The 14999-nt window shown below is 53.3% G+C and overlaps 1 protein-coding gene across 1 annotated transcript; it reads right to left on the minus strand.

Moving 5' to 3' along the window:
• Positions 1–260: 260 nt before the first annotated feature.
• On the minus strand, positions 261–14804 carry ZFP90 (ZFP90 zinc finger protein). The gene is made up of 4 exons (XM_004600572.2): positions 14477–14804; positions 10360–10486; positions 10033–10128; positions 261–2965 (listed from the first exon to the last, which is right to left on the minus strand). The coding sequence occupies exons 1-4, from the start codon at positions 14507–14509 to the stop codon at positions 1332–1334; spliced, it is 1890 nt and encodes a 629-aa protein (XP_004600629.2). The 5' UTR covers positions 14510–14804; the 3' UTR covers positions 261–1331.
• Between the last annotated feature and the right edge of the window lie 195 nt (positions 14805–14999).

Genomic DNA, 14999 nt, shown 5'->3' on the forward strand with positions numbered 1-14999 from the left:
GAGGCATTTGGGGCATTTGGGGCATTTGGAGTAGAATATTTGGGTTCAATAGTTTTTACTGATGGAAAAGAACATAAAGCTTAAGATGTTAACCTTTCATGGGGAAATGTTTTCTCGGCACACAGAATGAGGCTTTGCGTGCTGGTTCTCAATACTGATTTATTGGCAGTGACTGAATTTAAAACTCTTTGCAGTAAAACTAATTTCAGGAATTTTTCCCTCTTAGTCTTGTGTCATTTTCCCATTGATAAGAAAGAAGACTGGGTCAGTGCTTTTTCCTGGAAGTATTATAAAAAAGCACAGAGAGGATCTAATGTTTTTAGGGAACTGATGTGTGTCAACTGAAAGTATAATCAGACTGCTTAGTAAAAGTAAAAACCCCACCAGTTCAGTCATTTATAGTTTCTGTGAACATTTTGGTTTATGAGTTTCCAACACAGTTGTTTGAAATGAATTTGTGAGAAATTTGCATGCTTTGCCACCTCTGATTTTTTCGCAAACTCCCCAAAGTTCTCAGCAGTATTCATTAAATGCTTGTGCATAGTTTGGTTTATATAATTTATTTAAAAGCATCACAAAGCCGAGAGTACAGGAACCTGCACTGTCCCCCAGTTTTGTCATTCTAAGCTGCATCGCGCTGTGCAAACCACTTCACATCTTTGGCTTTCCGTTTCCTCATCTGTACACTGAAGTGGTGGGACCAGCTGCTCTCACTCTGAAAGATGAATTCGAGGAGGTGGAGCTGGTTTCCAAGGTCAGTTTGATCTAAGAGTTGCAGGTGAATGCAATGGTCGAGCAACTTTAAAAATGAGTTTTGGTCATTACTGTAGGAGTTGTATTTGTTTCAAAAAAGGCTGTAAACAGAGTCACAAGTTCAACTTTTCAAAGTTGGTGATCTCTTCACACACACACACACACACACACACACACACACACACACACACACATTTAAAAGATTTATAAAGTTCAGGGCTGGAGCGGTAGGGCGTTTGCCTTGCACGCGGCCAACCCGGGTTCAATTCCCAGCATCCCATGTGGTCCCCCGAACACCGCCAGGAGTGATTCCTGAGTGCATGAACCAGGAGTAACCCCTGAGCATCGCCAGGTGTGACCCCCCTCAAAAAAAAAAAGATTTATAAAGTTCAATATATAGGCATACCATCTCCAGCTGGTTATACACTATGTTTGTAATTCTTTCCTCCCCAAACAATACACACACACACACACACACACACACACACACACACACACTCACACACATGCTCACACTCACTACATCTTAAGCATTCTCTCGGCTAAGAAGCCTCTGACACTCGTCCACTCCCAGGTTCCTAGAGCTTGTTTCGCATATGAATTCTCTGGTGCTTGGTCAGCGCCGAGCTGCGGCTGAAGTTCTTCCCGCACTCCTTGCAGGCGTAGGGCTTCTCCCCGGTGTGGATGCGCTGGTGGTCGTGCAGGTTGGTTTTCTTGCGGAAGGCGCGGCCGCACTGGCCGCACTCGTAGGGCTTCTCGCCGGTGTGCGTCCGCTCGTGCTGGATGAGGGAGGAGCTCTGGCTGAAGGCCTTGCCGCAGTCGATGCACTCGTAGGGCTTCTCCCCGGTGTGCGTCCTCTCGTGCTGCGTGAGCGACGAGCGCCGGCTGAAGGCCTCCCCGCACTCGTTGCACTCATAGGGCTTCTCCCCGGTGTGGATGCGGTGGTGCTCGATGAAGCTCGTGCTCCGCTTGAAAGCTTTGCCGCACACGTTGCACTGGTAGGGCTTCTCCCCGGGGTGGGCCGCGGGGGGCTGGCCGAACGCGGGCTCGCCGTCGCCGTCCGGGGGGCCCGGCCCGGGCAAGCCGTCGGGGCCGTCGGGCGAGTGGGTGGCGGGGCTGGCGTCGTCCCCTCGGCCGCCGCCGCCGCTGCTGGGTTGGCAGTCGTCGGCCGGGGGGCTCCCGTCTGGCGCCGGAGACGGGCCGGGCCTCAAATCCAGGCCGAAGTCCAGGCTCTGGTAAGGTTTGCCGCGCTTGTGGATCCGCATGTGCTTGTAGAGCGACGGGCTCTGGCCGAAGGCGCGCCCGCAGATGCTGCACTCGAACGGCTTCTCCCCGGTGTGCGTGCGCTCGTGCTGCACGAGCGAGGAGCAGCGGCTGAAGGCCTTGCCGCACTCCTTGCACTGGAAGGGCTTCTCCCCGCTGTGCGTGACCTCGTGCTGCGTGAGCGACGTGCCGTGCCGGAAGGACCTGCCGCACAGGTTGCAGCGGTACGGCTTCTCGCCCGTGTGGATGCGCTGGTGCTGCACCAGCGACGAGCTGCGCTGGAAGGCCTTCCCGCACAGGCTGCAGCGGTACGGCTTCTCGCCCGTGTGCGCGTTCTCGTGCTGGCCCAGCGACGAGCTGTGGCGGAAGGCCTTCCCGCACACCGCGCACTCGAAGGGCTTCTCCCCGGTGTGGATCCGCTGGTGCTCGGTGAGCTGGGTCTTCCACAGGAACGTCTTCCCGCAGTCCGTGCACGCGTGGTGCTTCTTCCCGGGATAAAGGCCCGGGTCCGCCCCGTTGGGGAAGGCGTCCTCGCCCTTGTGAGTTTTCTCGTGTTTGGTGAGCGACGAGCGGTGGATGAAGGCTTTTCTGCATTTATTACACTTGTAAGGTTTCTTTTTGGCAAGGCTGTTACTCGGGTTGAGTGGGTCCGAGGTGCCAAGGGTCCCACGCTCGGCAGACTCGGAAGGCGTGTTCGATTGTGCAACCAGCTCGGTGTTCGAGCTAGAGTTTTCACCGTTTTTGCTGCGTTCCAGATTCCCCTCCGGGGTGATTATCTTCTGGAGGGTGGCGACTGGCCCCAGGTACCATTTCCAGCTCTCCTGGCACCTCTCGAACTGGCTAGTAACAGTCCAAGCATCTCTCGCCACGGGCGCACCTGCGCTACAGGATACACCAAATACGCTCTGCTGCTGATCTGAGGACTTGGCGTAGGGCCTGGCCTTCCGGTCTGAAAGAAATCCAAAGTACAAAACTCCACTAGTCACTCTTATTCAAACAAATTGCGAGAGGTGAAGGAAGGCGTGACAAAGACAAAGACTATATAGGATTCTGCTTTGAATTGGTGGTAGAGTTTGAAGAAAAGATCAAAATGAAGCAAAGCAAGTGAAGCGTGAGGGTAGTGTGGACTGAAGGTCCACAAGGCCTTGGTCAAGTGCAGGGGGAGGAAGCCCGGAGGAGAACTGGGGCCAAGAATGAGGTGGGAGATGGAAAGACGAATGGAGCGGGGCTGGAGCCCACCATACAGAATCCTACCTGCTCCCCAGGTTTCCTGTGACTCACAAGCACCACATTTCTGAACAGAATTCATTTAGAATTTCTCAAAAGACATGTCTGGGGATCCAGGGCTCTAAATCCTGGAGAGCAAATCTGCAACCAATAATTTAACTAAAGCAATTCTTTTTTTTTTTTTCTTCTTTTTGGGTCACACCTGGCGATGCACAGGGGTTACTCCTGGCTCATGCACTCGGGAATTACTCCTGGCAGTGCTTGGGGGACCATATGGAATGCTGGGAATCGAACCCGAATTGGCCGCATGCAAGGCAAATGCCTTACCTGCTGTGCTATCACTCTAGCCCCTAAAGCAATTCTTCAATGAGCTTGAAGATGCAGGATGATCCTTCATAAGCTGAGGAAAAGCAGTATTTCAGGAGGCAAATCCTTGCCCTTATAACTGGGAGTGGGTTTTAAGTCTATTTGAGTGCTGGGTCACACTAATCACCCCTAATGACCAAAAGGGATTCAACCTGTTATTAAATTGATCTTCCAACACCTGTCTAACCAGAATAGCAGAATATTTCTAGGTTATAAGAGTTGCAACCTTTAAAAACATGTTAAGGAATTTTCTGGAGGGTGATAAAAATATTCTATATCAACAGAGGTTTGGATTGGGCAGGTAAACCTTTATCAAAACCATCAGGATGGTATATAAGCAAATACAATTTTTGGTATGAACTGGTTTCTTTTTTTTCCTGTTTTTTGGGGTACACCACGAAGTGCTCAGGTATTACTCCTGGCTCTGAACTCAGGAATCACTCCTGGCAGTGCTCAGGAAACCATATGGGATACCAGGAATCGAACCCCAGTTGGCTGTGTGCAAGGCAAGCGCCCTATAGCTGTACTATCTCTATGGCCCCTGAACTGCTATAAGAAGAATCAAAATACTCCCACATATATTCTATAAGGCCAACATTTTAATAAAGCCAACATTATCCTTGTATTGAGATCAGAGAAGGACATCACAAGACAAGAAAGTTACAAACAAATTTCTCTCAAGAATGGAAGGCGTAAATTCCTAATAAAATACTAACATCAAATTCAGCAATGTATCAAAAGTATCACATGTCATAAACAAGTGGGGTTTATTCAAGGCACATAAGGTCAACAGACAAAAATCAGTGTGATACAATATATCAATAAAAGCAAAGCGAAATTATACCATATTAGATGCTGAAAAATACTTTAAAAATTAAGACCTCTTTGATAAAAATCAATAAAATGGTAACAGAAGGAAAATATATTAACACAATAAAAGGTTATACACTATATACGAATTGGAGCGATAGCACAGCGAGTAGGGCATTTGACTTGCACACGGACAACCCAGGTTCGATTCCTCCATCCCTCTTGGAGGCCCCCCCCCCAAAGCTACCCAGAGTATCCCGCCTGCACAGCAGGGCCTGGCAAGCTACCTGGGGTGTATTTGATATGCCAAAAACAGTAACAAGTCTCACAATGGAGATGTTAATTACTGGTGCAAATCGATGAGCAAAGGGACTACAGTGCTACAATGCTATAGTGCTACACTATATACACAATGAATATTATACTCAGTTGAGAAAAGTCAAAACTTTTTATTTAAAATCAGGAACAAGAGAAGACTGTTCACTATAATATGTATTAAAACTTGTATTAGAGGTTTTAGCACGAAAAATTTTACTTTAATTAAATTTAAAAAATACTTTTGGGCCACACCCAGCTCTGCACTCAGAAATTACTCCTGGTGGGACACGGAGATCATAAGGGATGCTGGGGATTGAACCTTGGCCAGCTGCTTGCAAGGCAAGCAGTTTATTATCTCTTCGCCCCTTTGTTTTACTTTTTTTTTTTTTTAAATTTTGGGCCACCCCTGGCAGTACTTAGGAATTACTCCTGGCTCTGTGCTCAGGGATCACTCCTGGTAGAGCTCAGAGGGCCATATGTAGTACCGGGAATAAGAATCTGGGTAGACTGGGTAAGCTCCTTCCCTGCTATACTCTTTCTGCCAGCAAGAGCAATTCACTGTACCACTGTCATCCCATTGCTCATCTATTTGCTCGAGTGGGCACCAGTAACGTCTCCATTGTGAGACTTGATGTTACTGTTTTTGGCACATTGAATACACCACAGGTAGCTTACCAGGCTCTGCCATGCAGGCGAGATACTCTTGGTAGCTTGCTGGGATGTCCGAGAGGGGCGGAGGAATTGAACCCGGGTTGGCTGTGTGCAAGACAAATGCCCTACCCACTGTGCTATCGCTCCAGCCCAAGAGCAATTAGATAACAAGAATAAAAGAAATTGATCTTGGAATAAATGTGAGAACCATTACAATTGTGTGTAGGTGACATAGCACTGTAGCACTGTTGTCCCGTTGTTTACTGATTTGCTTGAGCAGGCACCAGTAACGTCTCCATTGTGAGACTTGTTGTTACTGTTTTTGGCATATCAAATATGCCATGGGTAGCTTGCCAGGCTCTCCGAGAGGGACAGAAGAATTGAACCTGGGTTGGCCGCATGCATGACAAATACCCTGCCCGCTGTGCTATTGCTCCAGTCTGTAGGAGGTATAATACATAGAAAACCCTTAAGACTTCATTAAAAAGCTTTCGAAAACAATGGAAACAGCAAAGTGGTTGGTTACAAAATGATATAAATAATGAATAAGAAGCAATTAAGAAGTCCTTTCAGTAGCTCCAGAAGCACCCCTCACCCCAGCACAGAGCTGGGAGTAGTCCCTAAGTACCACTGTGTGTGGCCACCCAGAGAAAAAGAATATATGCAGAACAAAAGGGCAGTTTACTGGGACCAGAGCCATAGTACAGCGGCTAAGGCACTTGCTGTGCACGTGACTCACCTGTTTTCAATCCCTGGCATCCCACACGATTCCTGAGCCCCAAACTCAGAGCCAGGAGTAACCCTGAGCACTGCCGGGTGTGGTCCCCCACCCTCCACCCCCCAAAAAGCTAAAGACAGGAGCAAGAGAGATAGTATAGTGGGTAGTGAGCTTGCCTTGTGCTTGGTGCACATAGTCTACCAGCTCTGATCCCCAGCATCACATGTGGTCCCCTGAGTGTTGCCAGGAGTAAGCCCTGAGCACCGCCAGGACTGGCCCCAACACCAAATAAATCAGTGTCAATAATGAGAGAATCGGATGGTAGGGAGGCGATGCCCACTGTCATTTGTTTCAAGTGTGTGAGATTTTTTTCATAGTAAAGCGTTAGAGGAAAAACAGCAAGAAGGGGCTTAAACCTCCAAATTCCTTACCCTGGACCAAGACTTACTTCGAAACAGAGAATACCTTCCATCTTTTAGAAAACTCAGAGGGACAGTGAGGAAGAGTTCAGCAATGTGAATGAATTAATAAGTTCTGCTCCCAGCACACCCGATCAGCTTCTGATGGTCCGTACGTGCTCATCAGCACAGGCTCAGCACGCGGCTCCCGAACCCTCACAGGCTTGTTTCCAGGGGCCTGCAAGCCCACAGACAGACATAACTCAAGCATCTGCCACACAGCAAACAGCACACCCCCACCAGATTATGTTTTATCAGAGTTTGGATAGTAGAGATGATATTCATGTGTGGTCAGGGAAGGAAGAAATACATACAACAGTTTAAATTGGGCTTCTTAGACCTTGAATCTACAGAACAGATGGCTCTGGACAAGCATTATCTGATGAGGAAAAGGGTAAGGGACTCACAGAAAACATTGAAAATTCAACCTCAGGAACAAACAAAATAAAAATAATACTGGAATGACGGACTGGAGTGATAGCACACCGGGTAGGGCGTTTGCCTTGCACGCAGCTGACCTGGGTTCAATTCTTCTGCCCCTCTTGGAGAGCCTGGCAAGCTACCAAGAGAATCCCGCCCGCATGGCAGAGCCTGGCAAGTTCCCCATGGCGTATTCGATATGCCAAAAACAGTAACAAGTCTCATAATGGAGACGTTACTGGTGCCCACTCAAGCAAATCTATGAACAACGGGATGACAGTGCAACAGTGCAGTGCTACTGGAATGACATTAGAATATCTAACATCAAATAATTCTAATCTATTTAATCTATTACTAGATTAAATAATAAAATAAGGACCTTTAAATCAGGGGAATTTGTTTTCCATCTTGGGAAAAGGGAAAAACAGGAAGGTTTGTGGTGGTTTATGAGCTAAAGCGCTAAAATCCCTTCTGGAGGGCTGGAGACGGCACGACAGGGGAAGCACGGCCCTGCACGAGGCTGACCTGGGTTCAATCCTGGGACCCTATATAGTCGCCCAAACATTGCTAGGAGTGAGCCCTGAGTGCAGAGTGAGGAATGAGCTCTGAGCACTCCTGGTGTGCACCTCCCCCGCAAAAAAAAAAAATTCCATTATGAGCCATCTAGTGATGAACAACCAATATAATATATCCATGAAATGCAGTATTAATGAACAATAAAAGAGAATTAAGTAGCGATATATGCTACAACATGAATGAACCTTGAAAATATGCCGAGTGAAAGAAGTCACTCGGCATATTTGGCTACGAAAGGCAATGATATGATTTCACTTAGAGATGAGGTTCCCGAGCAAGATGAAAGCAGATTCCTGACTGTCAGGGCTGGGCCAAGCAGGGAACAGAGGAGTGGCCACTGCAGCTGGAGCTCCTTTCTGGGCCATGAACTGGCTGTCAGTGAGATAGTGGCGAGGCAGGACGACGCTCTCTGCGCAGCAGGAGAGCCACTGACTGGACAGCTACGATCAAAAACGCTGCCCCGAAGAGACAGGACAGGGGTCAAGATGCTTGCCTTGCACGCGGCCGACCCTGGTTCGATCCCCAGCACTGAATATGGTCCCCAGAGCATCCCCAGGACACACAGAGTCCCTGAGTACCACTGGGCTTGATCCCTAAACTCCTCCCCAAAATCATCATCACTGTCATCCTGTTGCTCATCAATTTGCTAGAGCAGGCACCAGTAACGTCTCCATCGTGAGACTTGTTACTGTTTTTGGCATACTGAATACACCACGGGTAGCTTGCCAGGCTCTGCTGTGTGGGCTAGATACTCTCAGTAGCTTGCCGGGCTCTTCCGAGAGGGGTGGAAGAATCGAACCTGGGTCAGCCGCATGCAAGGCGAACGCTCTACCCACTGTGCAATCGCTCCAGCCCATCCTCCCCAAAATAAAACAGAACAAAGAACCAAGATGGTTTATAAAAGGAAAAGAACGGGAGTGATAGTACAGTGGGGAGGGCAGCCTGGGCTCCATCCTCAGCACCCCATATGATCTCCCAAGTCACACTAGGGGTGATCCCTGAGTGCAGAGCAATGATTAACAGAAACAAGCCCTGAGCACCTCTGAAAAAATAAAAAAAGGTAAGTGTGAGCAGCTCTGACTGGGACTAGGACTGGTCTAATCTGGGGCTCAGCTCAGGGTTCCACGGGGGGAGAGGGGGAGCAGTTAAAAGCAGATAAATCTAACACATGCTCAAAAAAGGAAAATACCCCGGATGGAAAGCCCAAACCGATGCTGCTGTCTGTAGGGAGCCATTTTACAAGGCTGGCTCTTATCCTCTAGTCAAGGGGAGGCTTACTTGGGATTCCTGTAACAAGGTCACCACTGCTGACCTTACTGATCTTATCAGTTCGCCATTCATCTCTCACTAGCCAACGCCCATGCCTGATCTGCATTTTACTATTGTTCCTATGGGGGTCCAAGCATGCATACCGCCCCCTCCCACCAAGAGGTATAAGTATTGTAACTGCAGTAGAATAAACTCTCTCTCTCTCTTTCTCTCCTCCTCCTTCTGGCTCTGCGTCTGTTCATTCGGCTGCGTCCCATCCTTAGCCCCACGAAGGGTCCTCCCTGCGGGACAGGATGGGACCCCACAGCTGTCCGTGCTGTGGGGTGAGAAATGCAAAACAATTTCTAACAGAAATTGTTAGAAATTTCCTAACAATTTCTAACAATTGTTAGGAAATTACAGCATGACCTCCCTGTACAGGCGCCTCTGCTCGGGGGCCACGTGGTCCCACTCCTCCTGGGTAAAGTCCAGGGAAGAAACGGCAACGGGCAAGGGAGAGGAAAGATGCTTCATGGAGCGTTTAGGCATGGAGAGATACTGTGGGATGCAAAAGAGTGACCAGAGTGGAAGGAAGGACAGTTTCTGAGTCTCCAGAGAAGGATAAAGACCTGCCCCATCGAGGGGCCGAGGGTTATGGGGAAGGACAGGCAGATTCCCTGGGGGGCAGCAGCCAAAGTCCTAAAGTCCAGCAGCTCTCAGCGAGCGACACTGGAAGCCAGGGAAGGGCACGGGTCAGGAGGTCGTGAATCACAGGGGCCAGTGCCCAGGATGGACGCAGGAGGGGGCGGTGGGGGCGGGGGGCCTGCTGTGGTGGGAAGGAGCCGGAAGCCCGAGTGATGAGCGGAGGGAGACTCGGGTGGGCACTGGCTCCAGGCTGGGTGAGAGGCGGCGGCCCAGGCAGAGGAGATACAGGCAGACAAGTCAAAAGTCAAAGGGCGCCCGCTCCAAGGAAGGCAGACGGAGAGAGAGCAAAGCGGGAGGGAGGGTTCCCTAGAGGGAGAGACGGTACCTGAGTGAGGGACAGGGGCTGTCTCGGAAAGGAAACTTCCCCGCTGGCCTCAGCAGGTGGAGCACATCCCACTACCACAGGGAGACCCCAGGCATCTGGCAGAGCCGGGCGGGCAGCCGCTCTCGGGCGCCCCCTTCCGGGCGGGCCGCTGCCTGCACTAACCCGCCGTGACTGATGCTCACTCAGATATTTACCTGGACAGAAAGATCTTTGGATTTCCTCCTCTGGCGTCCACGGCGCTTCTCCTTGCTCCAACCTGTAGATGACCGCAGGCTTGGAAACCTGGTATCCTGCTCAGGGGCAAGTACACAAGATGCGGTTGCTAAGAGGAGAAAGAACCCTCCCGGCAGTCACTACGCCATCTAGGCCCTCGGGAACGCTGACGGGAAGAAGGGGGCAACCTAAGGAGTCAGGCAATCAAGCGGCCCGCCGGCCAAAGGCCTTCTTCCTAGAGGGTCCCACAGACAATGAGTCAACCCCGACCCCCTCCAGAGGCCCCAGCAGCTGAGGGAGGAGCTTACCAAGCGCGACCAGGTGGCTGTAGTTCTCCAGCATGACCTCCCTGTACAGGCGCCTCTGCTCGGGGGCCACGTGGTCCCACTCCTCCTGGGTAAAGTCCACGGCCACATCGTTGAATGTCACGGACTCCTGCAGGGAGAAGGCCCTGACCTCAGTGCCCGCTGCTGCCCAGGTGCCAAGTGTGGCCCGATGGCGCTGGGGTTCGGAGACAACAGGCCCTGAGAACGCCACAGTGCCTTCCGGTGAGGATAACACAGTCAGAATGCACGTGAAGGCGGGTGACACCCCTACGAGCACTGTGGGAAGGCAGAGCTAGCACTGTAAGCTGAGGGGTGACCCCCTCCCCTCGCTACAAACTCGCATCTCTGCGTGAGTGCATTGCACACGTGTGTGTGTGTGTGTGTGTGTATAAGGTCCCTGGTGACCCCAGTAACAACGTGGACAGAAGAAAGGGAAGAGGAAGTACCAGCACGTGGGACTGGGGTGTTTCCCAAATGGTCCCGCACGTGCCTCTGATTCCCAACACAGGTGTCCTCAGAATACCACCTCAAGCCCTCCGGAGCCTTCCAGAACTATGGGGAGGGGCTCAAAGCATCACTGGGGAAGAGGGAGCTGGGGAGCTGGTTCAGCAGCAGGGCACTGGCCTTGCACACAGTCAACCCGGAGCCGATTCCTGGCATCCCATACAGTATCCCATCCCATACGGTCCCCTAAGCCCCAACACTCTGTGCTCCGGGGTCACTCCTGGTGGTGCGTGAGGGACTGTATGAGGTATCGGGGATCAAACCCAGGTCAGGCCACTAACAAGGCAAGTGCTGTGACTGCGGTGCATTTTCTTTAGAGCAAGTCTATTGGCTACATCAGGCCGGGCCGGCTTAAGGGTAGGTGGCCTGTAAACATTTCACCAATTCTTTCACGTTTAAAAACATAAGATTCCTTGGGTCCGAGTGATAGTACAGTGGGGAGGGCACTCACCTTGCAAGTGACTGACCCGGGTTCCATCCCCAGCACCCCATATGGTTCCCCGAGACCACCAGGAGTGAACCCTGAGTGCAGAGTCAGGAGGAAGCCCTGAGCACCGCTGGGTGTGTCCCCACAAAGTAAATAAAAAGGAGATCCCTTCATGTGTGCTTTGGCGCCCTTCACCACCTCGCCCCCACCGACTGCCTCAGTCCCGCTCTGGCTTCTGCCCGGGCCAGGAAGCGTGCAGCCCCCTGGAGCCGCAGGCACCTTCTCTTCTGCAGCGCAGATGCCCGGGGGGCTCCCCGCCATTCTGCCCCAGGGTCTGGCCAGGCCACCGCAGTTGAGTGCTCCCACATCCCCTGAGCCGCCCTCCCGGGGCTCGTTCAACCCAGGACACCTGTCACGGCACCTGCTCACTGTGTGCTCGGAAGGTCATGACCCTGTGTTAGGCACCTGCTGATCGCCAGAGGTAGAACGTGCCTGGCACAGGAAGGGCAGCCGGGGAGTCTGGGGGCTCACCAGACTGAAGGCCTGCCAGGGCCGGGGGATGCTCCCAAGGGCTGGAGCACAAGCTTCACGCACGAGCCCTGGGTTCGCGCCATCACTTCTGGGCGTGCCAAGTCAGGATCAACTCTGGTCACACCGTGGACCATGATCGAAGGATCCACGACGCCTCATGCACTGCTCGCCTTCTTCCAGATGGAACTAGACCTCTTCTCCCTTTTCAACACTGACCAGAAGCTGGGACCGGAGAGACAGAGCAGTGGGGACTGTGTCTGCCTTGCACAGAGCTGAGCCGGGTTCGATTCCTGGCATTGCATCTGAGCCCTGCCAGGGCGGATCCCTGAGCACAGCCTGGCCATCACCGGGTATGGCTCAAAAAAGCAGGAATTAAATATTCCCCTTTCTCATGCTGCCATAAAAAAAAGACAGTGACCAAACAGTGGAGCCCAAAGTAAACAGCCAGAAACAGCAAACACTAAACTGAGAAGGTTCAATCTCAGCTCCTGTGATAATGGTGGATCTCAGGGGTCCCCTTTTCCCTCCTCTAATACACAATCACCTGAAGATATGAGTCTCCATTGTCATTTTGGAGAGGCTACAACCAGTGGTCCTCAGGGCTTACTCCTGGCTCTGCACTCGGGGTTCACTCCTGGTGGGGCTCTGGGGACCACATGGGGTACTGGGGATTGAATCCGGGTTGGCCGCATGCAAGCACTATGCGCTATACTATCTTTCTGGCCAGAAATGAGTTTTAAGACAAGGGTGAAAGGACACTTCCAACATGTTCTTTTCCAAGAGCAGACATTTGTACAAGAACCTAGTGGCCAATACAGAGATTTCCTCCAGCTCACATACACCAGTTCTAGAGGAGAAATCCTCTCAAAGTGGACGCAGGAAACTCTAACTAAGAAAACTTGCAAAGCCGAAGACCAGACAACAGCATCTAATGAGTACAGTGCAGTTAATTGCCCTCTGAATGTAACTGGCTCCATCATGGCCTTTTCCTCCCTCCTTGCAGCTCTAGGACACCAGATCAGTAGCAGCTGGGTCAGCTGGGTGGGCGAACAGCACAGCTAAGGACTGGGGGGAGCACAGGGAAGGAAACACTACAGCTGGTGGTTGTTTCTCACCTACCCTTTGCCTGATCCCAGCCTGGGAAGCTGGGCCTCATCTTTTTTTTTTTTTCTTTTTGGGTTACATTCAGCGTTGCACAGGGGTTACACCTGGCTCTCGAACTCAGGAAATATTCCTTGCGGTGCTTGAGGGACCATATGGGATGCTGGGAATCGAGCCCGGGTCGGTCGCGTGCAAGGCAAACGCTCTACCCGCTGTGCTATTGCTCCAGTCCCTGGGCCTCATCTTTCAGTCTTTCTTTTTCCTGTATGTTCTAAAGTCAACAAGATTAAAAACAAACAAAAACCACCCAAACATGTCCCCTACAAAAAAAAAAGGACTCATTTCATGTGTTTGTTTTGTTTTGTTTCTTTGGGGCCACACCCAGCGGTGCTCAGGGGACGAGCCCCGGCACTGTGCCTTCTGCTGCACTATCTCTTCGGCCCTATTATTTTTTACAGAAATCTATTTTACCTATTCAGGAAAAAAAAAAATTCTTGCTATTTTTTTTTTTTTGGGTCACACCTGGCGATGCACAGGGGTTACTCCTGGCTCATACACTCAATAATTACTCCTGGCGGTGCTTGGGGGACCATATGGGATGCTGGGAATCGAACCCCGTTGGCCGCGTGCAAGGCAAACGCCCTACCCGCTGTGCTATCGTTCCAGCCCCTCTTGCTATTGTTGGAGGGGCTCCATCTCCGGGGTGGAGGGTCATCCCCAGGGGCACGGGGCAGACGGGGTGTGTGGTGCTGGGGAACCAAACCCAGGACCCCCACACGGGCCAGGCGTGTGCTCTACGCGGGTCTCTTGGCCCCGAAGATTCCGAACATCCCTCCCTCCCCCTCCTGCAGATGGGAGCATCTCAGAGAGAGCCAGCCTCCCTCGTGTCCCGCTCTCGGCCCCTCATCTCTCTCTCCCTTTCGCGCCCTCTCCCGGGGCCGCTCCTCACTCAGTGGATCTTTCCCAAACCCTCCTTCGGGGCTGGAAGCTCCAGGAGCGCATTTTGTTCTTCCAACAGGCCTGCAAATATTTTGTCCACTGGTCTGTCTGTGGCCACCGCGCAGCAAAGTTCCCTAACTCCGGGGGGGGGGGGGTGCCACTAGGACGAGCGCCCCGCGAGCCGCGGGACACGTCCTCCCGGAGCAGACAAAGCTGAGCGCGAGCATCTGCCGGGGAAGCAATCTGGAAGGGGGTTTCCTGGCGGCGCCCCGCGCTCGCCCGGCCCGGGTCCCCTCTCACTTCCTCCTCCGCAGCCTGGGGCTCGGCCCCCGCCCTCCCGCTTCCTTCCTCTCCCCAGGGACGGAATTCCAGGAATCGCACGCCCCGCTCGGACACTTCCCGCCTCTCACTCCTCCCCCCCGGGGCCACCTCGCCCGGGCCCCCACTTCTCCCCCGCGTGCCCCCACCGGGGAACTCCGCTAGCCGGGATCTGGCCAGGCCCGGAGGACCGGCGGGGGGCGGGGAACAACCACTGCTCCCCACGAGTGCTCCCGCCTCGCCCGGGGCGGGGGGTGTGGGGGGGAGGACGCGGCTCACCTGGGGCGCGACCGCCGGCGGCCTCGGGGCCATTCCTGCGCGCTGCGGGCCGGGCCCCCGGGCTGCCGGGAGAGAGGGGGTGCCCCGCCCCCTCGGCCGCGCCCCCCGGGCCGGACGGGCTGCGGCGCCCCGACCCCGGCTCTGGCCACGCCCAGTCCCACCCGCAGGACGGTGGGCGCGGCCTCCCGCACGCACGCAAGGTCCGGGGCGGTGCCGCGGCGGCTCGCGCCGCTCCGGGTGTCACCGCCTCCCGAGGGCCCCGCCGGCTCCGGGCGCCCCCGCTGCAGGCTCGGGCCGCTCCAGGGCGGATGCACGAAGGGGACGGCCCAGCGCGGCCTTTTAAGGTGCACCGGGGCCGGACAATGGCCGCAGCGGCCGCGCCGAGCCGGAAGTGCGCCTGCGCGCGCCTCGCCTCGCCCCGCCCGTGCGGACTACATTTCCCAGCGGCCCCCGCGCGCCAACGCCGGACCGGGGGCTCCCTCGGGTCCGCGGGTTTGAAGGCGCTGCACGAGGCTGGGCTTCG

Source organism: Sorex araneus, chromosome 8 (assembly GCF_027595985.1).
Source record: "Sorex araneus isolate mSorAra2 chromosome 8, mSorAra2.pri, whole genome shotgun sequence".
Classification (NCBI taxonomy): domain Eukaryota; kingdom Metazoa; phylum Chordata; class Mammalia; order Eulipotyphla; family Soricidae; genus Sorex; species Sorex araneus.